At 37.1% G+C, this 25,607-nt stretch overlaps 2 protein-coding genes and 2 long non-coding RNA genes across 4 annotated transcripts; 3 read left to right on the top strand and 1 right to left on the bottom strand.

The window, feature by feature from the left end:
• Positions 1–6,279: 6,279 nt before the first annotated feature.
• Positions 6,280–6,879, top strand: LOC116179869. Its single transcript, XM_031499732.1, has 2 exons — positions 6,280–6,411; positions 6,460–6,879. The coding sequence occupies exons 1-2, from the start codon at positions 6,346–6,348 to the stop codon at positions 6,790–6,792; spliced, it is 399 nt and encodes a 132-aa protein (XP_031355592.1). The 5' UTR covers positions 6,280–6,345; the 3' UTR covers positions 6,793–6,879.
• Positions 6,880–8,265: 1,386 nt separating this feature from the next.
• LOC116178975 lies at positions 8,266–8,990 on the top strand. Its single transcript, XR_004146927.1, has 3 exons — positions 8,266–8,349; positions 8,569–8,895; positions 8,975–8,990. It is a non-coding gene; the product is annotated as an uncharacterized LOC116178975 (long non-coding RNA).
• A 2,072-nt stretch (positions 8,991–11,062) lies between these two features.
• Positions 11,063–12,307, bottom strand: LOC116178974. Its single transcript, XR_004146926.1, has 3 exons — positions 11,896–12,307; positions 11,647–11,771; positions 11,063–11,599 (listed from the first exon to the last, which is right to left on the bottom strand). It is a non-coding gene; the product is annotated as an uncharacterized LOC116178974 (long non-coding RNA).
• Positions 12,308–14,594: 2,287 nt separating this feature from the next.
• LOC116178973 lies at positions 14,595–16,942 on the top strand. Its single transcript, XM_031498643.1, has 2 exons — positions 14,595–16,188; positions 16,241–16,942. The coding sequence occupies exons 1-2, from the start codon at positions 16,156–16,158 to the stop codon at positions 16,838–16,840; spliced, it is 633 nt and encodes a 210-aa protein (XP_031354503.1). The 5' UTR covers positions 14,595–16,155; the 3' UTR covers positions 16,841–16,942.
• Positions 16,943–25,607: the final 8,665 nt, after the last annotated feature.

Below are 25,607 nucleotides of genomic sequence, written 5' to 3'. Positions count from 1 at the left end.
AGCTGGCGCAGCTATCCGTATGGCCGTCGCGACGCCCCAAGTCCAACCGCGCGGAAACGGCGAATTTTTAACCGCACCTGCGCACATCGACGACGAGGCTCCCCAGCCGTCCAACGAATTATCCCAGCTGCCATTTTGTCACGTACGCACCTGCGAGGGAGTTGTTACCTTCTTTTTCAGTTTAAAACGGGGAGGTGCCTAACTTGGACGACTGCGTCTAGATAACATTTCTCCGGAAGGAGAAGGAAAGTTACGCACCCTCCCGCGCCCAAAAGCCACGGAGTCGCGCCAGCTGACATCAATTTTAATCCTTCAACCAAAGATACTCTTTGCTTCAACACGTACGTTTATTAATGTTTTGAGATAATCTTTCTTTTAAAGGAAACATCGAGGGCTATTTGTAATAGAAAAAAAGAAACAAATCTTCTTGGCGATATTGCCTAGATATTAAAATTACGAACTTCATTTATAGATAAGTTTTCTTGGAAAAAGTATCTTAAGGCTGGACAGTACACATGTTCCGTTGCCCGAAAACGCTTGATTTCGTTCCACGATATCTGAATTCTGAGTGAAGATGAAGAAGGGGTCGAATATTCCTGTGAATGGTGAATGCTTTAGCTAGACTAGACAATAACGCCGGGGTTTACTAAAATGTTTTAAATTAATCTTTCTTTTAAGGGTAACGCCGAGGGCTGTTAGGGTGCTGTATTTTGGAAAAGAAAAAAGTAAATAAATTTTCTGGTGTTATTACCTAGATGTTAACTTTACGAACTTATCTCAATTTTGGAAATTGTTCCAACTTCATTTATAGATAAGTTATCTTGGAAAAACAACTTAAAAGTTTACCTTAAAAGCGCGAAAATATAGCTGCCGCCGTCTCTGAATGTACCTTCGTATTTTGTTTGTAATATTTTTTGTATCTACTACTCATTTGAACGACTCAATAGATTGATGTGTTTTTTTAAATCGAACATAGGGAAATTACATTGCATGCAATCTCCTATGTTCGCATTAAAAAAAAATTCACTGTATACAATGGTAGTATTTTTTGCGTGTTCACAATAACTGCTGGTTTCTGTTGGAATATAGTCCAGGCTAAATAGCTCTAAAATAATTTATTTAAAAAAAAAATTAGTTACCGGGCAAAACCGGGTTATTCAGGCAGGTGAAATGAATAGAAATTGGGAAAAAATAATTAAAACAGCTGAATTTTTCCGCGGGTGAAATCACGGGGGTTGAAAGGGGTGGAAAGTGATGTTTTGCAAATTGTGGCAAAACTATTAATTTTAGACGAAAATGTTAAATGTAAAAGTTATAGAGATTAAAAAAATGAGCAACTTTTGTATCTACACTATTTTCACATAACCTACAATTTTCCTAGAAAAACCGGAAAAATTGTTTTTTCGTTTTTTATTCTTATTTTTGCGAAAAAATGTCGTAGGGTTTTGAAATTTGGAGGAACCATAGCTTGTTTTATGATAAAAAAGAAGATAATTTGTTGGGCCTGTAGAGTTGAACCGTTTCCAAGATCTCACGATTTCTGAAAAAAACGACCTATTTTTCAAGGGGATGAAAAATCTATTTTTTTTCATCGTACAGAGGTGCGTGGCAAAATTTTCGTAACGACTTACATTTTAATAATCAAAAATAAAAAATATTATTCCGCCAATACAAAAATTTTAAGAAAAGCGGCAAAAACGTGGGGTACAGTTTTAAGATATACCGTTTTTGACAGTAGGTAAATAGCTTTTCTTGCAAATAAATTAACGTATTGGATCCGCGCTAATAAAAAGTTTTTGAAATCTGTCTTCTCTCCCCTCTTTAATGTTGCTAAAATATGTTCTTTTATTTCCCAGTGCCCAACTGCCTTAATTAAAACATCTTTATTATTTCTTTTTTCTGCATTTTTGCCGCAATAAAAGCAATTCGAAGTAAAATCGAATTCTTTTGCTTCCCGAACAATTTGTTTTTGTTCAATAACTCTTCTTTCTGCCTGTTTGGGATTAAGCTGGTCCTGTTGATTGTTTATAGGAATTATGAATAAAATCCTCAGAAAGTTTATTCCAGGTTTTACACCTCAAATCATTTGCTTTGGTCAATGGCCGGTAAAATTAACGTTCTTATTTCAGATTTTGCAAGTTTTCAACAGGTCCAACGCAATTGCATCAGCTATAAAACAGGCAGGAAGAAGAGTCAGTGAACAAAAAGAAATTGTTCAGGGATCAGGAAGCAAGATAATCCGATTTTATTTCGAATTGCTTTATTGCGGTAAAAATGCAGAAAAAATAAATAATAAAGATGTTTTAACTAAAACAGTTGAGCATAAGATAAAAGAGATAAAAGAGAATATTTAAGCAAACATTAAAGAAGCAAGAAGACAGATTTCGAAAAAATCTTTATTAACATCCATGTTGATTTATCATGGCAAAAACCGTGTATATCTTAAAACTGTTTTTCCAGTTTATGGCGATTTTCTCGAATTTTTGCTATAGGAATAATATTTTTTTATTTTTGTTTATTAAAATATAAGTCTTCCCGAAAATTTTGCTACCCCGCGCACCTCTGTACGATGAAAAAAAATAGATTTTTCATCCCCTCGAAAAAGAGGTGGTTTTTTCAGAAATCGTGAGATCTTGGAAACGCTTCAACTTTACAGGCCCAAAAAATTATCTTCTTTTTTATCATACAACAAGGTATATATGTTTCCTCCAAATTTCAAACCCCTACGAAATTTTTTCGCAAAAATAAGAATAAAAAACGAAAAAAAGTTTTTCCGGTTTTTCTAAGAAAATTGGAGGTTATGTGAAAATAGTGTAGATACAAAAGTTGCTCATTTTTTTAATATCTATAACTTTTATATTTAACATTTTCGTCTAAAATTAAGTTTTGCCACAATTTGCAAAACACCACTTTCCACCCCTTTCAACCCCCGTGATTTTACCCGCGGAATAATTCAGTTGTTTTAATTATTTTTTCCCAATTTCTATTCATTTCATCTGCCTGAAAAACCCGGTTTCATCCGGTAACTAATTTTTTTTGTCAAAAAATATTATATAGCCTGGACTAATACGACAACTTTTGTTTGAGGCGTCGATTTAATAATAGGCAACTTTACATGCTCCGTTCTGAATTAAAAATCGTGTACTGTCCAGCCAAATTCAGGCCGAAGGGAGCGTAGAAATGCTATGTCGATAACTTGTGAGTCAAATCGTTACTGGAACTCCTGATGAGGCACACGACGAACCTCATACCATAACCTAATCTCCATATATGTGGGGCTTTACGCAGATGGACTTTTATTTCCTAAAATTGTTCGTGAGACCAATATGGTGCAAACCGTAAAAAACAATACATATTGTGGCGGGCGTACCGCATGCATATGCGGCAGCACACTAAAACCCGATGCACCGCCGACAGACCTGACAAATTCCGCGTAATTCAGGAAAAGTCAGAACTGAACTGAAAGTTGCAATCAGGAATCAATCACTCCCGACGAGATCATGGAGGATCTGACCGATCACGGATTTAGTCCCATCTACGCTACCGAGATTCAGGACAAGGAGACAACGCAACACCTTCCTCGTTACCCTGAAGAAACTGTCGGGTGCGAAATCACGGAAATGCTCTACTGCTGTGGTCTCAAAGTAGAAGCTTTCTCCATCACAGCTGGCCACCAAGCTCCCCAGTGTTCCATGTGCTAAAGATTCGGCCATTCCAACGCCAACTGCGGTTTTGCACTCTGATGCCTTTGTTACTACCGTAATTTTCCAGTCTATAACTTGCCGAGGCGACCAAATCATTTTTTGTCACTGAGGAAGCAGCACCCGAGCAGGCAGCCCCCACTGTCGTTCCTGAAGAGATCGCCCAACCCCTCCACTTCCGAAGACGAGGACCCCGAATGGCAGACCTGATACTTCATCGCCGAGTAGCATAGGACGATCACTCTACCGCTCTGCTTCGCCTCGTCAAAATACCTTCAGTCTAAATGCGCGCAATTAAACTTCGGGCTCTTGTTATATAAATAACTATTTGTAAATTGGGTCTTATGTCGATTTTGCAGATTTTTATTATTTTTAACATAATTTCTCATGATGTTGCAAATTTCCGTCACCAAGCAACGTACGTTTATTTGCTTTGCACGAAAGATCGAGTCATACCCGCTAAGCAGTCAAATTCGAAAGTACCGGTCCGAAAGCGAAACAAAACTAGGATACAATAATTTCAACTTACTTTTGCTCTTAGGGCCAGTTCTTCATCTCAATAAACTTATTCGGCAAATAAGTGCCTTGGCAACGATTGTATTACCAACGGTATCTTATCTACGTAATTTATTCGGAGAGTAAAGTTATTAAATGGCCCAGACCATTGTTTGACCTTCAGTCATTATAAATTCATATTTTAAGTTCCGCGTGATGTCATACGCGGACTAGACGAATTTAGAACGGCAATCTAGCATTGTCTTGTATTCAAAACGATTTGTACCAAGAAGCGCGCTGCGCTATTTTATACGACGCTACTTAAATTGTTCAAAATAATGATTTCTAACAAAGTTTATATCAAAATATTCACAAATTTAAAATTTTAATGAAATAGCGCCGTTTACCGATAAATTAGAATTAAGTACATTGTCGAAAACCGCATGAAAATCGATAAAGCGAAAATCGCATATCATTGGGGTATCCAAGGTACAAATCCAATGAGTGATATTATGATAAGTATCCTGTTCTAGACCTAGGTATATATATAGGCATGAATTACGTTGGAAAGTCAGAAAGCTGTTCAACATGAAAAGTTTCATTATTTGTACACTATTGGTATTGGCGTTAGTTGGCCTGTCAAAGGCTGCCCAATACTGTGTAGAAGGCATTACAGTTACAAAACGATGTAAAGGGGTTTACTGTGACTGGTTGTGGAGTATGTGCCCTGAAGGATATGAAATATGGTAAGTATGCTCCTTTTGTATTACCGGTAGCTAATTTATTACTTTTTAAGAAAATAGTAACGACTCTCTATTTCTCGATTTAAAGAATTTAAACGTTATTCTCATCTCCCCATTGTGACCATTTCTCTCCCCTGTTAGTACTTCTGCAATATTTGCAATAGAGGTGTTTTAATTTCATTTTATTTGTTTAAATTTATTTTATATTTCAGCCATTATAATCCACTCAACCGTTGCGGATTGTTCTACCAGACATGCTGCAAAATAATTGAAGAAATTAACTAGCATAGACAAAATAGATATGAAATTTGTATAAAAGTACCTATATTACCTATACTTATCTGTATATATATTTAGATAGAAATTTATTATATAAATTACACCTTCCCAACATTCTGGATTGCTGTGAAACAAAGGATACAATACAAATTTGAACATGAAAAAGAAACAAACAAATTAATTATATAAATGATTTCAATTTTTTATAGTAGTTATTGCTATTAATTTTAACAATTTTGATGGTAATCCGAAAGTGTGGGAAAATTCTTTGAAAAAAGTGGTAATTGTTCCGCGGGCGCCAGTAGCCCTATGATATCAACTTTTTTTAATCCATAAGATTCTTTGAAGAAGGTCGTTGTTGAACCATAAATATTTTGTTTTTCTAAATTTACGTTAATTGCTTGGTGTTCGTCAACTTCGAATCTAACAGTGGGATCGATAATCCAGCCGACTTTCTTCTTTTTATCAATAGCTAATACGTCAACCCTTCTGGTACTGCCCGAATTCGCGGTACAAACTACCTCCTCGTAGACGGTTAAATATTTCGACCGTAAAGCGTCAGCTATCATAGTACGCAGAGTATGATGGCGATGAGTGAATAGTTTGAACTTTTGGAGAGCCATAGTTCAACTCAATCCTGCAGAAGTGCTGTGAAAACTCTCTAATTATGGAGATTTGCTGAAATGTTTGACATTTTTCCAGTCAGTGCGGAAGGCAAGTGCTAACTAAAAATCTGGTGTAAGCTTTTACAAGGTAGAGTACCGATTGTTTAGCATGTATTAGGTATGTTAATACATACCTACTCATTTAGCTACTGTTTGACTTTGCAATGTAATCGTGTGACCCATTAGGTACATAACACAGTATATATAATAAGTTTATCGTGTACACATGTTACACAAAGAGTAAAAAAATTGTTTATACATACCTAGGTATATAAATGGGACTGTTTTTCTTAAAAATTGCATCTTCAAAATAAATTTGGATTTTACGTAAACGACCTTCCCATGGCGCTCTATTGTATGGGAATCTTATATTAAAACTCAATGAAAAAGTAGGTACAATACCAATAGTGCTTGGCCCAACGGCATTACCAAATCCAAAATATTGCAAAGGTGCAAGTGTATATGTTGTCCGAAATGAAGTTAATTTTTGTTATTGCTTGTATTTTCCATGCAGTATTTGCAAGAAAGGTAGGTGAACACTTAGGCGGCGAATTTATTCGATAATTCATCTTTCAGCTGGAATCCGAAGTTATAGACGGATGGGAGGCACTGGTTGCACCCTATTTAGATGAGTGCGTAAGGATAACCGAGGTCGACCCTGATGTTCCGAGGACGATCTTCAGGAATAACCACTTACCCAACGAAACGACCTTCCATTGTTTCTTGCATTGCGTGTTTCACAAGCAGGGAATGATAACTTCCGAAAATTTGCTGGATCAAACGCGAATGTTGGAAGGAATACCCTCACTGACGGCCGAATTGGCGCAGACTTGTATCGAGGGAACCAAAGGCGGAAAAGAGCTATGCAAAAGAATCTATGATTTGGTTGGATGTATTCTAAACGATTAAATATCCTCAACGGTGATAGTGATTAGCAATAAAACGTTGTGTTTTCAAATATATAGCTATACAATAATAAAACGATTTTCCATCCATTACCTTCGGTACCAAATTTTAGTAAATCCCCTAATTACAAAAATACGATTTTTAATGATTTTTAAAAAAGAAGAAAAAAAAACGCAAAAACAAATACAAATAAATTCTTCCATTCTGGTCCTCAAATTAAGCTACCTCCAAATGGCTTAATTGCAGTAAAAAATCCCAAGGATCGCTTGGTCTTTTTCCTTGTTGGATCTCTGCAGATAATCGCTACCGTATACGAATTTAAATATTTAGAGTGGGAAAATAAGAACAAACTCTTCCAATTTTATGGGGTAAGAATGACCATTGCACTTCTTACGTTTTACAAGCTTTGGAAGGTATTCCGCTACTCAACGCTTCCAATACAACTCCCTCAACTGCTGATTGCGTCGCTACTTCTATTGTCTTGCCCTATATTGACTCTATAAAGCCAGTGTGGCCATATACAGTGGTATCATTTTCTGGTGGTAGTTGGAAAGATGCGCCATGTTTTAACCAAACACACCGGATTGATAAAAATTAACCTGGAAACTAAGGGTGTTTGTCCACTGTATTTTTTTAATATAATCAACGTAGCGATTTTTCCTCTTTCAGACAAGTCGAGTTTCGATGAATTTTGGAGGCATTGGAGGCTTATATTTTTCGGTAGTTAACGTATAGCGCAGGCAGTTTTCTCCTCCTTATAAGTCGCGCGGTTGCCAGTTCTCAAAAATGTGTGCATCGTTTTCAGTTATATGTACAGGGGGCAACCTCTCAAGGTCTAAATGAAAAATGATGGGGGTTTTGTGATGTAACCCCCCCCCCTCCCCCCTCCCGAGATCAAACCGTGCAACCCACATTGTTCATCCCCCCCGCCCCCCAGAAAAGAGAGCGTCACAGAGGTTGAACCTTTTTGAACCTCTCGACGTGGCGAAAGCAAAACTTTTCGTCTACTCCCCTCCCACCAACTGAATAAAGTAGAAACGGATGATGCGTGAAGAATAGGGAAGAAATTGAAACTGAAAACAGAACGTGAAGATGTCAACTTGTCAACGTGGCGATCTTGTCTATTTAAATCCCCATAATCAACGCTATCCTTGACCCCTAATAGTTAATTGTCGCGAAACTTTATATCTACCTTCCTCCCCGTACTCCTCATTTACTCTGAAAAGGTAAAAATGATTGTGAATGGTATATGGAGAAGAAATGGAGAGGACGCGCCGAATAGGAAAGGAATTGAAAAAAACCGTAAACGAGGTTGAACCTCTTGTGATAATCCACCTTTATGGTTAGGCAACACACTTTTACATCAGAAACAAAAGTATGATATGCTCTGTATATAACCAATCGACCGTTTTGCGCAGATGCCGAATACTAAGGGATTTTCGTAAGGAAGCTATGGGAGAATGAAGAAGATGGCGACTAGGTCGACGGAAGTCATTGCGCCTTCCCGGTTTTTTTATTCTTGATTATTTTGGTGGTGGTGTTTTGAAGGTGTATTTACAGGTAGTAACCATTTTATCCTTCCTTGTACTAGCTATTAACAATTGCATTTCTTGTCACAATTTGATATTATTTACATTTTGCGGATTTTGCATAAACTACGATATATATCCGTTGAGTGAAAAATAGTAAAGAGGCGCAACTGTATATAAAATTGCGATACCCTTAAGTCCTCTTTCTTTTTCTAAGGCGACATCTATATTTCTATCTCACTTGCCGTAGTTTTCCGTGCGGCGCTGGCAAAAAACAAGTTTATGGATAGTGCTGCCATCGTATTTTAATTTTGGACTTAATACTATTACGAAAGTGTGACGTCATTCACGTCTTATCCCGACCCCAAACAGCTGATGGGAGTTTGTTTACCTTATTTGTAACATGGCGTTAATAAACTTGTCCGACCTTTTCGAGCATTTTCTGAAGAAATTACCGCGTTTGGTAAATGCGAATATACCTAGTTAGTGGAAATGTGCTTGCGGTGTAATTTAATGGACATGAACAAATAATGCTTATAAATGAATGAAGGAAGTATGAAAAGAAATGCAAGTGGCGGTAAGGGAATAATGCTTTGCATAAGGTTTTTTATAATAATATGTGATATAAGTGCAGGTAACTCAACATTTTATTTTAGGTTAATTTAAACGAAGAAGTTGTAGCAAGTGGCAATTTAGTAACAGCATATCTGTGCTGTTTTGCTGTATGCAAATAACAATATTCGTAAAATCGAGAGAAAAACTGATACAGTATCCTAATGGAAAGAGCCAATCTCATCTATTGAAACAACGCAGTTTCCGTGTTGGAATTGTTTCCGAAAGTGCAATGTGGTGCCACGAACAGAGGATGAGATTGAAAGCACTAAACAGGTAAGTAAGATTAATTTCCACACAATTTTTAAATTCTTTTTAAATAAGCAATGTATGAAACACTTAGCCCCATGCAGATAGGTGGTACTCCTCAAACTTTCTGCACTCCAGTTAGCAAGTACCAATGGAAGTGCAACATATTTGTCGTGACGATCTGTCAAAGCTAATTTGCTGCTGCCGTTGTTGTTGGTTGTTCATACTTGTGTAGTCGGGCCAATTTTGCGGTGATTGTGAATGCAAATGTCAACATGACAGCACCGACCCGCACTGCACAACAAGGCAACGGCACCGTACTACACCTATCTGACTGGGGCTTTAGACCCGACTGCTAATTGCAAATAAATATGGTGAAGGACATGGCCTGGGTATGTGAGTTGCAGAGTCAAAGGAGTCTGTTTGAGGTTGTCCGATGATATACGATTTGAAACTGTCAACCTTTAAATTAACAAACGTCAATTAATACCTATTAATCTAGAAATGCCAACAATACAAACTTATTCTTATTCCTGGATAGTAGATAATGAGATAAGAAGAGTTTTTAAAGCTACTTCTTTGTGATCACAGGAAATTATTAATTTATTATTATAAATGTACCTATCTGAAAATTACAGCACTTTTTTTTACTAAACCAATTGAAAAATTGTTTGTAGATGTCCTGCTTCTTTCTATTCCTCTTCGCCAAAAAAAGGAATTTATACGGAATAAAGTGGATTCTGGCTTGGATTTCTCTGGACTAAAGGAAAGGAATTTAGATGGAATAAAAGTGGATACAGTGGGAGTTAAACTCGCGAGTTAAATGATGAACGTAAAACTAATTCTAACCAGAATATGACTTTGTGGGAATGGTTTTTTAGCTATGGCTTCGTGGGAGCAGATACTAGTTATTAATGATACAAGTTCGATATAATCATCATAATGAAACGCGTGTAACGTTAAAATCACGAGGTGTAACACGTAGTTTTAGTTCCACAGGTTTCATTAATAATGTTCATATTGTATCATTCAAAATTTAATCTACAACGGTCCAAACAGATTTTATTTGCATTTTTCATAAAACAAAATTCAAAATTATCAAGTGCCCATACTAGTGGATGCCATGGTAATCACATTTGTCAATTTTGGCGTTCGCGATGGAAAATAGCAGTAATTATTATTTGCGTGCTTGTTCCGACACGCCGGTAATCGCGCGATTCTCAAGAGGACCTTATTTTTATTTACATGAAAATGTTTCAAATCGTTCAGATAGAACCGCGCAGGATTAACGCTGTGTCTGAAGAAAGCGTAATGAATTCATAAGATCTTATGAAATCCAAAGTGGACATGGTCATTGGTCATAGAATACTAGATGAATTAAGAATGAGCAAAAATTCATATTTGATGGTAGTTCAAATGTGAAAAGGTCACACCATGCTTTTCATTAAATACAAGAACTTGTTCTTATGATGAAAAGATCTTTGTCATGTGGACTCCTAAATTGCGATAGATGTAAGAATGGAGAACAATTCAAATTTAATATGTTTGTAACCTTTTAGGTAAATTATTAAAACAGTTAGTATTGTATTGTTATCTGTTAGTTTTCTTAGTAAGTGATTTTAGTTTTTAATTAAATATGTATTGATATTTACACATATGGAAAATGAAATAAAACTATTTGTACATGTTCCTTAATTTTAATTTATTTAATCAGTGGCCAATGGTAAACATTTTTTTAATTCTCATATTGAAAATCTAGTGGTGCACAAGTTTGAACAATACAGTGGAATGCTCTCTCAAATGAGGCATGACGCCACTTTGTCTAATGTAATGATCCTGGAAATAAATCACTCTCAAAAGTTGTTGCTGCACTGCTTGTAATCAGAAGATAAAGCTTTTTTAAAGGAATGCGGAATTGCACCTTCAATTTCCGTGCAATCCAACACAATTCTGCCATTTGTGATGTCTTTGAAGCATGTCGATATAAAAAGATAATTTTTCTCTCTATTACTCATATTACTCATAAGGCCCGCGTACAACATTACAAGTAGCACATATAAATGTGACGATAATGTTTTGCATTTTCATGTTACCTACTCACTGTAAATCTAAAACACTTAAAATATTTTAAATTTAATCGAAACTTCATCAACGTACATAATAGATAGTCTGGTGGTATGATTTCCACAGCCCAGCTACACTAAAAAGTGAGCCCCACTAATATCTTGGAACAATAGTTTTTTTTCACACTGTTGTAGTTGTAGGGTTTCATTTAAATTAGTATTTTCTTCTTTGAAAAAGTACAACTCGGTTTTTTCAAGTGTTCGAGATTTTAGCAGAAATGTTGAAGTGAAAGGACCTGCTTCCATGGCTCCGGGTTCTTCGTTACATTTCTTACTGGTCAAACTTTTTTGGTTTTTCTGAAAATACACTTTCAAATTTCAGAAAAATGTTTATTAATACACACCTTTTCCACGTTTCTCGATAAAGAAATTTCCATGTGCCCTCTTTATTCCATGGGAATAATATGGTAGTGGTGACCCAACATGTTGTTACCATCACTCTACTTCGGATCTCGATTGGCTCGCTCTACTACAATTAATATTGTGCAAGGTGAGTAAAGAGTAATAAACTTTTGTAGAGAAGAATAGGTATTTATTATTTTCTGAACTATCATTTGGCGTACAAATAGGGCTTTGGGTTTCAAAGATCTTACCTGCACATCTTTTTCCACTAGTAAAATTGTTTATTTTCTGCTGGAAATCGGAACAACTGCACGTTTCCCGTCTTGAATCATGTGGACATCCACGACAGTAGCACTAAAAAGGGAAATCGGAAACAAAACGCCATTGCAAAACGCGCACTAAAAATGAATTTGTGTTTTGCGAATGAATTGTTTTATTTCCATCAGCTGTTTATTTGGCAGCCCTGTCGTGACGTCATCACCAACACTTTCCAATCAATTACGTCACTGAAACATCTCGGGCCTCGGCACCGAATAAAAGTCAAGTACTCTGTGATCTCGGTGCCTTTTGACAACTGGCGCATCTATTTGTCGGTGCCCGCACAAGCCTCATATAAATTGATCAAGTTGCGTCTCTTATTACTTTTCACTCAACGATATATCTGAATCATGGCCATTGAGTTAGAAAACTAATGGAGGGAATCAAATGCTTGGCCAGACGTAGACCACGGGAACCAAAAGTGGCCTCTAACTGTGATTAAAGTACCACACCACTTCCGTTATCATTAGCGTCTCACTTCAGTGGCGTAGAGATATAATTTTCTTTCCACTAATAGGAATAATAACAAAAAAACGTATAGAAGGAGTAAAATACATGCTCGTGGTAAAGTAAACAAAATAGACAAGGATGGGAAAGTGTGCAGATTTAATATAATCATTGATTACAAATCTAAATATACATCGATGTGTTCCAGTAGTATAATTAAGGCCAGTTTACTATAGCCACTACAACTTGACAACTTCCATTAAATTCACAGTGTTGATCAATAGCTACAATTGACTGGTTGGTCTCAGGTTCATTACAACGGCAGAGAGATTCAATAATAATTTATTGTTTATTGGTCTCAAAATGTATCCGCACTCGTAAAAAAACTTACACATGATATCAATATTATATAAACTCACACGTTTAGCTGTAAAAACAAGTTTTGATAGTACCTACTGCATATTTGATGAACATTTTCCGGTGCAACCTTTGGTCGAAATCACAGTCAATGAAGCGTTGTGAGCACAAGAGCAAATTTCGAGATCTGTTCTTGAGATATATTTGTAAATGTTAGGTAACCATTTTGCTCAAAGTACTGGTTGGTTTGGAAAACTAAGACATAAACTGGGTACCTACAACCTCGCTTACAACATGATAAATGACATGTCTTACCGATGAAAGGAAATGCCCTGTTTCTTCCCTTTATGAGAAATTTTGCATGATACGCAGTTAATCATTCTCAATTCACAAAATTGCGTGTGATAAAAACACTATGCGGCAGTTAGTTATTTACATAAACCAGAGCACAAACCGATCCGAAATTATTAGGTACCTACTTTAAAATGGCAAATTTAATAAAATTTGAATTTGGTGGAAAATTGACAGTGACAGGACCCGCGCTTTCATATGTCAAATAATGTCGGCCAAAATGTACCTTCACGGGAACATATCCACGCGAGTGGCCTCTATCTGTGGCAACTTCCGTCTACAAAAATTCTTACCCCCTCTACCATTATATTCCCTCCATTAGTTTTCTAACTCAATGATCATGACGTACTCCATGCCTTTGTTTTGAGTACCGTCAAATGATACATGTTTGCTTGTTATACTTCAACAGTTATACTGTACAGGTGATTATGCCATTATTGTGTTTAATTAAGTATTTATTTCTGTATTCACGAGGAGTTGATTATCCGTGCGATGTTGCTCTGTTCGATTGATCCGTAACTATTCCGTGATGGAAGTACCTAATACAGTTTGATTGTTTGCTGTATCTGTTACTTTCTTAATCGTGGGCGCTGCAGCTCTTGTGCGTTAGCTATACGAAGGGGGGCTCTCTTATTTGATGTTTCGATGTTTGCGTGTGCGAGTGGTTCATTCTGTCTCCGTGGGGTAGGTACCTAATACAGTTCGATCTTTCGCTGTATCTGTTGCCTACTCGTCTCGTGCGGATTGCAGTTCTTAGTATCTTAGCAATGCGAGTAGGGGCCCTCTCATTAACATTTCCTCTATTTAAAATATGTTCTGCTTGAGCGATAATCGATTTCACATGAATACTTGCTATTGGTATTCTCACATGCACTTTTCGTGTTAAATAAAATTATGTTAACTGAAGGCTGGAGTAGAGCCACACCATTTACATGTTTCCTATGTACATGCAATTTATTATTTTACGAGTTGCGTTAGCTCAATTGATCGTTCAGGTATCTTGATGTGTTTTTGTACTGAATTGACTTATCATGTTTTCCACTGCTTTTATGATGTCTTGTATATTTTGTTTTTATGAACTTGTTAAATTGCATTTGATTTGATTATCTGATTTTTATCATACAATTTGAGATGTTTTATTTGTGTGTATTTTCTCTTGCATTTTATTGCTGTAGGTGATTTATTTCATGTATTTGTGTGGCCTATGCCGGGGTTTTTGTCCCGTAGAAGGTTTCCCTGGCATGGTCTTGTTGTGTGTTAATATATTTATATCTTCTTGTCATTTCTTACTCACAAAAGTTCTGTTTTTTATTTAGTTCCCTTCCCGATGATATCTCATGTCCCAACACATACAAGAATCGACTACACAACGTAGGAGTTCATTCGTGCCATCCATATCGAGTCGACTGCCATCCAAATTCAAAAGTGCCGCAAAACGTTCATCGTTTCGACTTGAAAGGTAGGTGGCTCGGCTTGCCAGAGTTGCCAACGGTAAGTATAGGGTAAGTCAACGTTTTCAGTGTCGGCTTGATAGACCCCTAGGAACGTTATAGAGTACGTTGAAGACGTCGGAGTAGGTGTACACATATTTTGATGGGGTGGACTAATCTTGGTACCACTCTGAACCACATGTGTTTCTCGCCAAAATATTTGTTTTCCTTCACGGTTACTCTCAAGAGGTGAACATATCTAATAGGTAAGATCGGACTCTGAAGAATTACGCATGAAGAATATGGGAAAGAAGTGAAAAGGCAGCGTGAAGGTATAAAGTAAGAGTGAATGGTGCTTGGATAAAAAGGTAGCGAACAGAAGTTTAAGGTGAAAAGAAAGCTTGAAAGGGGTTCACCTTCCGACATGGCGATCGCAGATCTTTTGGATCTTTGTTCTTCCTCCTCATTTACTCTCACAAAGCAGAGTTGTGAAGATACCAAGCAGAGCGGTGAGTAAAGAAGAAATGATGGACGTTTTATCTGGGCCCCCAACTCGAACTGTGCAATTTCCAATAAATTTTGCAAAAGATCGTTATCTCCCAACACAAAACCGTGCAAAATTTTTGCGCTCTCCTCCTCACATTTACTGTTAAAAAGCGAAAGCGCAGTTGTTAAAGTATAGGTAAGGTAAAAGCGCATAAATATGGTGAAGGGGGCGTAAGACATATGGACAGCTAATAGTTCTCACAAGCATCTTTGTCTGTCCCCTTCAAGTTCCGTTGTTTCAATTTTATTTTAAAAAGAACGGTAGGTGTGAGAGAAAACGTGCAAAAGTGTTATGTAGATTTAACAAAATCCAACGACCTCATCTGTGGTACTCTCGCTCCGTGACCGCTCGTTGGTCAAATTTTCGGCATTCACTTAGCGCCGGAAATACAGTCCCCGAACAGTACGAGGTGTTACGAGCAAGAAAAATTTTCTGGTTTTTCCGCTACGGTCCTTCAGAGTCAGGCGCACGAGCGTCAAAACACGCCTTGGCGCTTCCAAGGATCGTCGTGGGTGCGCCTCTAAATCCTTGGAATCGCTGACTGGCCTCGATGGTTTTTTTGAAACACACTGAAAATGCTGCGGGCATCCAAAATGCTTGTGTGCAGACTCACAAAACCCCATCTTGTCTTATACATGAACCAATTAAAGTCCACTTGCTTTTGACATGCGGTTTGTTTCTCTGAGGGCCTGCTTTTCTTGTTACCGTCAACTCTATCTATCGCATAAATATAAGTGACACAAGAAAAATCCGCCCTTAAACAATCAGTGACTTGGGGAGTTCCCAGTTCGTACCAAAAAAGGGGAAATTTTCTCATGAGGAATTCCACGAACTGATAAAGGTATATCCCACACATAATTCAAATATCGTAAATTACTTTAGCATATTTGATGCCATATACGCTAATTCTACTTGATACATTGGCTTAGCGCTTATTTTTTGAAGTTGTGTAGATTAGTTGTTAATTGGTGTGCTCATACCGGCTTAGCTTAGTCAAAAGTATAAATACTAGAGACAGTGTTTTCTACTTAACTGTACCAGTGTAGCACTTGCTATTGAAAATGAAGGTTGTACTTCCGTTGATGTTGGCAGTTGTAAGTAATGTGGCTGTTGTTAGGTGCAGATGTTGCTAATGTGATTTGAAAGATTTTTGCAGATGTTAAATCCCAAGCTATAAACAATTCAACTTTTTGCAAACAACCAGGATATGCGTGCAGTAGCTGTAATCAGGTAGTCCTCTGCGTCCAGAATGAAGCGAACTTCACAGAGTATCCAATCGCGTCATGCGGTGGGAATAGCAGCTGCTCCAATGGCATTTGCATTGTCGGTCCAAACCCACAATGCGATCCTGTAGTCGAGGTGCATAACGCCACTTTTATCTGTCGCACAACCGGAATGTACCCGGATCCCTTCGACACGCAGCTCTTCCACCACTGCGTAAAAACGAACAATAGAAGTTGCAGCGAGGGGCCTTTGGAGCACTTTGAAGACCGATGCGATTGCGATCACGCCTACAACGCGAGAACGACATTTTGCGACCTTCCAATAAAGGACTACAATTACACCGTTTCAATCCCAGAGTGCGATCATCAGGGACAGTCAGGTTTTTTGAACGAAAATCCATCTTTGTATTACGTGTGTCAGTACCATCCGAGTGGAGGTTTGTATCCTTTCCAATACAGTTGTGAAAATGGAAAAATGTACAATCCATATTTGTATATATGCGAATCGTTTCTGGAAAGTTGAGCAGGACGTAAAGAAACTTGTTAAACCTACGACTATTTTTTTCAATTATATAAATAGTACCTACAGCTTTTAAATAAAGATTTAGGAACCACCAAAGAAAAATATTTGTTTTTTTCCTCTTTGGGAAATTAGTTTTTCTATTTCGGTGTCACAATGATGATTTTGTACAACTGTTTTCGACCGAAAACAGTTGTACAAAGACAGTGATTATAGTCGTTTTTTTTTAAACTCATCTCTTAAGTTGGCAGTTACTAGTTAGTACAAGTAGGTACTTCGTTGGGTACTTCTATGTTTGAACTTCAAAATGTCAGTCTTACTACGCTGCCAACCTAAAACTTAACGGCATAAAAAGTGTTCCCAACATAAAACATGTTAGTTCTAATGTTCCCTATAGTTTCTGATAATGATTTTCTTAATTAAATTAAAGCACCGAAATAGAAAAAATAGTATGAGAAAAACGCGTGTTACAATGCTTTATTGTAATACTCCTATCTTGCGGACACTGGTGGCTACGCTTCGCGTCGCCACTCGGGCCACAAGATAATCGTATTACAATAGGTCGCATTGTAACACTTGTCTTTCAATATACTATTCCAGAATGTGAAACTTTATCATGAAACCCTCAATTTCTGTTTCTACCTCGGAGCTTGGACCTACTTTTATATTCAAAGCTCGGAGTGAGTCCCTTAGCATAACATTAATTAATAAGATTGAACCTTTAATTTGCAAACCAAATGCTTTGATCCCAGACATTGAACTATACATATTATCTCTTGCACACTCAACACTCACCCCTCCTCCCTGTACCTCATATGAACGCTGAAGTTTAACCTTAGTAGTGACCTCGGGATCTGTAAACCTCATCCTGCATGAAGGATTCATTAACCTGAATGCCAATAACCTTCAATCCTAAATGCTTCATCTCGGTTCTAAATCTTGAATCCTCTAGATCCTGATTCCTGATGTTCTTAATCCAAGTCACAAATATCGCATCTCGAAACTGACATTTCGAATCCTAAATCCTAAGAGCTGAATCCAGAATTTTCATTACTGAATAATCAAAACCGAATAATAAATCCTTGAGGTATTGTTCATCTTGAATCCTCTAGATCCTGATTCCTGATGATCCTTAATCCAAGTCACAAATATCGTATCTCAAAACTGACATTTCGAATCCTAAATCCTAAGAGCTGAATCCAGAATTTTCATTACTGGATAATCAAAACCGAATAATAAATCCTTGAGGCATTGTTCATCTTGAATCCTCTACACCTTTTCCACTTTTATTCGAGAAACTATCAAGTTAATTTGAGAAAGTATCAATTGTATTTGAGAATAGTAAAATGTATTTGAGAAAACAACAAATGTAGTTCAGAATAGTGATTTGCATTTGAGAAGGCATCAAATGAATTTGAGAGTAGTAAATTGTATTCAAGAAATGGTAAAATTAAGTATTTGAGAATCAATAACAAAATCACATGTATAACATAGCCTGATGCTGCTGCTGCTGCTGTTGCGGGACTACATACAGTAGCGGAATTATAAAAATTTGATTCTTAATTATAATTCATTAGGAATAATATTACATTCTGAAATACAATAAAATTAAATGATAATTTCTCAAATACAATTGACTATTCTCAAATACATTTGATGTTTTCTCAAATCCAACTGACTATTCTCATCTACTTGGACGTTTTCTCAAATACAAGTAACAATAAATTCTCAAATACAATTTACAACTTCTCGAATAAAAGTGGAAAAGGTGTAGATCCTGATTCCTGATGATCCTTAATCCAAGTCACAAATATCGTATCTCAAAACTGACATTTCGAATCCTAAATCCTAAAAGCTGAATCCAGAATTTTCATTACTGAATAATCAAAACCGAATAATAAATCCTTGAGGCATTGTTCATCTTGAATCCTCTAGATCCTGATTCCTGATGATCCTTAATCCAAGTCACAAATATCGTATCTCAAAACTGACATTTAGAATCCTAAATCCTAAGAGCTGAATCCAGAATTTTCATTACTGAATAATCAAAACCGAATAATAAATCCTTGAGGCATTGTTCATCTTGAATCCTCTAGATCCTGACTCCTGATGATTCTTAATCCAAGTCACAAATATCATATCTCGAAACTGACATTTCGAATCCTAAATCCTAAGAGCTGAATCCAGAATTTTCATTACTGAATAATAAAAACCCAATAATAAATCCTTGAGGCATTGTTCATCTTGAATACTCTAGATACTGATTCCTGATGATTCTTAATCCAAGTCACAAATATCGTATCTCAAAACTGACATTTCGAATCCTAAATCTTAAGAAATGAATCCAGAATTTTCATTACTGAATAATCAAAACCGAATAATAAATCTTTGAGGCATTGTTGATGTAGAAGGAGTAAGGTTGATTTTTAATCCATATTCTCCATTCTCCAATCTCGTATCCTCAATGCTGAATACTGAATGATGCATCATAAACCACAAACCTTCAATCCTGATCCCGCTTATCTTTTGAAGTTGACGATATGGCGCCATCTATTAGTGATATTGCGATTTAAAATATCGGAAAAGAGAAAAATTATTTTTTCCGCGCAATTTTTTGGAAATTATCCTTTATACAAGCCTTGTCCTGATAATAGAATCGCAACAAAACAAGTATAAATTGTGCACAACCCATGTGCAGATAAAGCGCATTTTTTAAACCGAAACAGCTTTTGACATTAACAATGGATATATTTCTTGCAAACGTCTCAATCGCCCTTTGTGAGTACCCTCTTCCGACAATAAGTTCTTGAGGTATAAGGGAATATACCCGATCACGATAAGATGTCGAGGAGGGGGGGTATGGTTGGTAGAAATTAATTCCTTTCGTTGAGACCTTTCATTAGAGTACCATGAAGGTTAAAACTAGTTCCACTCCCCCTCCCCTCCCCCTCCCCGAGGACAGAAAGAAGGGCAGTAATTGGTACGAAACGGTTCCTTTCGTTGAGACCTTTAATTAGAATACAATGAGATTAATTTTTAACCTAAACCCTCTCGAATTATTTCCTGGGATGTTGTTTTTGAAAGTAAAACGTGCATGGGTTTTACATACGACAACCAATTGGTCTCAGATTTTGCATACGCATTCTTTTAGTGGTGCTATCTTTAGGAAAGAGGGGGGGGGGGGGGAACACATGTTCTACCCTTCATGGTATTCTAATTAAAGGTCTCATCGAAATAAATTGGTTTGTACAAAGTATAACTTTCCCGTGCGACTCTTTTTCGAGATCAGTCATTTTTTCAATTGTCAACATATCAGCGAAAGGCATGCTTTCTCTTTCTGCTTTCTCATATTAATATGGTTTCGCCTTTGGTTACAACAAATGTTTATGTTAATTTTCAATCAGGGTTCAATTAATTCTACTGATGTGTACTGATTTTTAAATGCGATTAGCTCAATCGGTTCAATAACTTTATCTCATTACTCCCAGATTAGATTATAATTATATTTATCTAAACGGCCACTTATGTACTACTTAAAACAAACAGGAAAAAAAATGCTTATTATCTTCTAATTAAAACTTTTTACGTTTTAACTTACGTTAATACAAATATCCATAGGTTACTTTTGTTAAAAGTTGGCATAATTAATTTGGTATAAAAAAATGCAATCTTAAACAAATGTTATACCTCTAAATTCCCAATTTTACTTCCTCTAAATACAAGACAAATATTGTTTCCGGTACCTACCTTAATTAAGTCAGTCTTAATTCGATGCTGCATTGACCTCCATAGATTTTAACAGATTGAATCCTGGGAACATGGATCGCATTGGTTGGTAGGTATATATTTTGATTTTCTATATAAAGATGACTGTTTTACGTTTCCGCCTTCGGGTTCATCAGGTGCTAAACTATGTGGCTTTGACTACTTTTCCGTACATTCAGCAACACCATTGGGGCGCAAACAAAAATTATCCTGTAACGTTAATCACGTCATTTTCCACTCTAAGGCGTCTTAACCTTTCAACGCACAATTAAAGTAAGGACCGCCAGGGAGTTGAGCCAAAGTCACAATCGTAGCAATAGAAGTCAAAAGCCGTGTCATTCCACAACCACCTCTCACTATCCAACTTCCAGTGCTAGAGTTGCGGATGACTGTTTAGTCGCCTCCTATGTACAACATCGAAAAATTTGGAACGATACTGGAAAGTACCGTTACATGTGAAATGTCTTTCTTTCGACGCTAGATATGTAATATTTTACTGGAATTCTTTAGCCTTTTTTTAAGTTTTCAAAAGCTCGATGTGCCTCTGACAAGTAAAAGGTTGTAAAAGACTCGGGAACGCATCTGTAAGGCATTGGAAAGGGCCTAAGGCGCGGAAGGTTGCGGAAACTCTCTGATTCTCTGAGAAGCTTCTAAACGCTTTCCAGAGCGTTCTGGCCTCATTTCTTAATTGTTTGACTGTGACCCGCAATGTTCTTGGTGTTTTACAAAACATTTTAGACTATTTTAGAGAATTCATTGGCCATTCTTGAATTGATGATGTGTCCCAAATCCTAATTGCAAAATTCTAAAGCTCTAAAACACTGATATTACTTATTAATGTTATATTTATTTATTTGGTCTTTATTTTTGAGTGGGCGGTGTTTCAGCCAAGGGATCAACACGTAGTCGGAGAACATATTAATATCAAAACAGGCTTCCGCAGAAAACAAGGGAGCTATAATCGTTAAGTGAACATCAACCAAAGGTAATCATTACAATTCGATTGTATCGAAAACTAGTATGTAACCAAACGTTATATCAAGTAGTCGACGAAAAATAAAAATTATCTTTGAATTCTGGTGGTAGCGGCTGTCTGAATTCAGAAGGGCGCGTTCTGCCAAATCTGTAACAGACAACAACACAACAAACAAATAAAAGGGGCAGTGAATCGCGCGGCACAAAATATTGCAAAATAGCAATACTAACGTCTGACACTGAGGCAATCGTATACTAAAACCGTATTTAATATTCACTAAGAATAATTCGAATGACTTTACACTAGCAAAAGCGATATCAACTACGCATTATCCCTTACACGATCTGTATAAGAGCATAAACGTGACGTTAAATTCAAGAAAAAAACTACTAAATTTCTATTTAACAGCAATGCAAGCTAATTAATTCAGAAGGTAAATAAGATAATATGAGCAAATTCTTCGAAGTAAAAGTAACGTACCTAACTAAAAATGGTTGATATAGAAATGAATTTTCGTAGTAACAAGAGGAATCGTAAAAGAAATCGAGTTTCGATCTAAAATCAAATGTTCGGTAACGACAAAAGTGATGTACAGAAAATAAGGTTTGTCGGAGCAATTTACAGGATCGTCAATCTTCAAAGTTTCATTATACTTGCAGTTCAGGAACAAATATCGAAATGTAGGTGACCCAATTCCACGTAAGTAGGTCAACGGTAATGAATGTAGGTAGATCACTGATTGGTTTCACTGAACTCTGCCGGTAAGGTAGAAACTCATCTATCGCGTGGTTCGCCAATGTCGATCTTGTTAAAAAGGCGGGTCCAAGTAAAAAATGGTATGCCATCCCAGTACTTCTTAGGTAATGGGTAATATCCAAATAGATCAACGTGAAAGGTAATCCAAAAGAAAGAACGACGAGAAACAATAAGGTGAGGGAAGGTAAGAGCCCTAAAAAACATACGTATTAGAAAATACTGATGTATACTGGTACATACCTCGTATTGTTTATATGCAAAGAGAGATCCACAAGCATCAAGAGAAAGAGAAAACCACTCCAAAAATAAAATGATAAAGCCAAAACAGTAAATCCCTTACTGTAGACACGAAGTCAGAAAAGTAGTTACGTACCAAATTGCATGTAATCAATGCGAAAGCCGAAACTGCGGGAAAAGAAATACAACTATCTGAGCGAGATAAACATAAAGAAGGGATAGCCAAACATACCACGAGAAACCTCTGCACGACCTCCGTCGGCGAAACAAAGAACTAGGTGAAGAAAACCTTTACGTTGAGAGTTCTAATTTTTGAATCCGAAAAGATTAAGAGACCACTCGAGAATCCTGAACCCTTCAATCCCAAATCTTAAATTGTGAGCCTTGAGTGTTATTGCATGAACTTTGTAGCTTGGATTTCCCCTTGTAACGGGAGCCCGCGACTATATTCAAGTTTAGCTTTTTGGTCCTACCCACGGTCCTCACCGTGTAAATGCATGTGAAGTTTTGGGGTCGCCAGAAAGTCGCAGAAGTGACGCCAGATTACAGACGGATGTTCATTTTGCAGTCTGGGTTTTGAAGATTATGATAGATGACTCGGCGTGACTAATTTATTACAAAGAATGTAGACGAATGGATTGGTGTTGATTGGTGGAAACGGTCGAAGCCCAAGCTTTCTAAGTTTAAGTTGGAGGGGAATTAAGAGCGAACCGGAGAGTAATACGCATTACGCTCTTTTCATATTACACGATTTCGCCTTTGTGGGAATAAACCGCACGGCAATTTTATTTAGTGGACTCGTTAAGAATACGGGACCTTTCACATTGCACGGTTAGAACACGGGCATCTTGTCGCAGCCGCCCAGTGCAACTGGGGCCACGCGGTTACCGCATCGCATCTTTGCTCAGTGGCATACGTGATCAAGTGCACACTTTCCTACTACACGGTTTCAGTTGTGCACGATTCAAACCCGTGCGGTTTATTCCCGCACGGGCGAAATCGTGTAAAGAGTCGTGTTCCGCGACAAGAACCATCTGCAAAAGTCCATCAGGGTGGTGGTATTTTACGTCATAATTACTTTGTTCGAAGAGAGCCGTGGAGAATTACGCGGGCAGCCACGAGAGAGTTCGCGGCGAATGGACGAAGTGAGCACCCGAAATTTGTATAAGGTGATTTCCTTTTGAGATGGTAAAAAAACTCATCAAATGAAGCAAACGCGCTAAAGAAAGAAACGTGAATTGCTTGTAGAGAAGGAACATTGAAGGCGTGAAAAATGCGTATTGAAATCCTGAAACAAGTCTAAAAAGCTCAGATGCGGAAGAAGAGGCGTAGAGGAACATTTCATTTTTAAGAAGGAGTGAGGATGAGAGACAACGTTGAGGCAAAGCGACCTAAAGGAACGTGTAAAAGGAGGGGACATATGAACGTTCGTGTCAGCGACTTTAACAGAACTGTCACGTTACAGTCCCAGATGTCAATTGCAGCTGTAACACGAATGAGCGTAATCCTTCGCTAAGTGGGACCAGGGAGAGTCTTTTCCTTTATGAGGAACAGAAGTCGACTGAATTTTATGGCCCTCGTGTTTCATTCCTCTGACATCCTATGTTTTTTTACGTTTTGGCACTTATGTTTTCAATTTGTTTGATATAATTTTCTGTCCCTTATCGTTATTCTTGCTTCTCTTTTCGTTGATTTCGAATTTTTTCGCTTTCGCTGTGTTTCGGTTTCTCTGTTCTTGTTTCCGCAGTTTTCATTGCCACCGTTTCTATATCTTCGAAGTATTCATCTTCATTTGTGCCATTGTCGCCCTCACTGTTTTCGCTTATACCGTTTTTGTTCTCCCTGTTTTCATTTTCGCCGTTCTCGTTTTCTTCTAGTTTGATGTTTTAGGATTCGCTGTTGTTGAGTTCTCATCGTTTTCGTTACTTTCGTTTACCTTTGTTTTTCTTTTTATATGGATTAGATTTTCAATAATTCTTCTTTTCATCACCTTTTCAATCACTTCCGATTTTCTGCTGTTGTGGTTTTTCGTTTTCGCTGTTTTCGTTTTTTTGTTTGTTTTGCAATTGTTTTTGTGTATTTTATTTTTCTTCGTTTTTGTGATTTTTGTCCTATTTCTCGACGTTTACGCTCTCGCTGTTTTCGTATTCTATTTTTATGTTCCCTGATTCGATTTTGGTGGATTTGCGCTTTATTCGCTATCAGTTGTTGCCGTTTTAGTTTTCACTCGTATCATTTTTTTCTTTCCGATTTCACTGTGTTAGAAGTTTCTGTTTTCGGTCGTAGATGTACTTTTTTGATCTCAGGTTTTCCTTATTTCGCCGTTCTCATTTTTTCATTTTTGCTGTTTTCCTTTTCTTTTCTCTATTTCCGTTTTCACCGTTTATGTTTGCATACTTTTCTCTGATTTTTGCTTCTGCTTTCGGTGCCCCTGTTCTTGCTTTCGCTGTTTGTTTCCTGTCTTTTCCTTTGCATTGTTTTTTTCTGTTTTCTTCTTTTGATGCCTTCCCTTTTTTAATTTAAATATCGCTGTGTTTATTTCCTTTGTTTTGGTTTTATCGATTTCGTTTTTGTTGCTTTCGTTTTAGGTATTTTCGTGAGTGCTATGTTAGATCTGCATGGTTCGATAATTTTCGTTTTTCTGTTTGCTTGGTCGTTTTCTTTTTTTATAGTTTTCGCAGTTCACGATTTCGTTGTTGTTCTGATCGTTTTTGTGATTTTCAATTTCGCTGTTCTATGGTTTTGTTGTTTGTCGTTTTCGTTGTCGCTATTTCAGTTCTGTTGTTGTTATGGTGTTTGTTTTCCGCTAGTTTTAGTTAATTTTTCTGTTTTCTGCTGTTTCTTTCTTTTACCGTTTACTAAGATGCGTTTTTTGAAAGTAAAACGTGCATACTTTTTACCTACGATAACCAATTGGTCTCAGTTTTTGCATACGCATGTCTTTAGTGGTGGCAAGTAAAACTTTAAAATAATGGGGGGGGGGGGGCCTCATCGCAATAAATTGGCTTGTAGAAACTATAACTTTCCCGTGCACCT

Source organism: Photinus pyralis, unplaced genomic scaffold, assembly GCF_008802855.1.
Source record: "Photinus pyralis isolate 1611_PpyrPB1 unplaced genomic scaffold, Ppyr1.3 Ppyr1.4_LG8, whole genome shotgun sequence".
NCBI lineage: Eukaryota > Metazoa > Arthropoda > Insecta > Coleoptera > Lampyridae > Photinus > Photinus pyralis.
The sequence above is the reverse complement of the archived record's forward strand: the minus strand, read 5'-3'. Positions and strand labels throughout refer to the sequence as shown.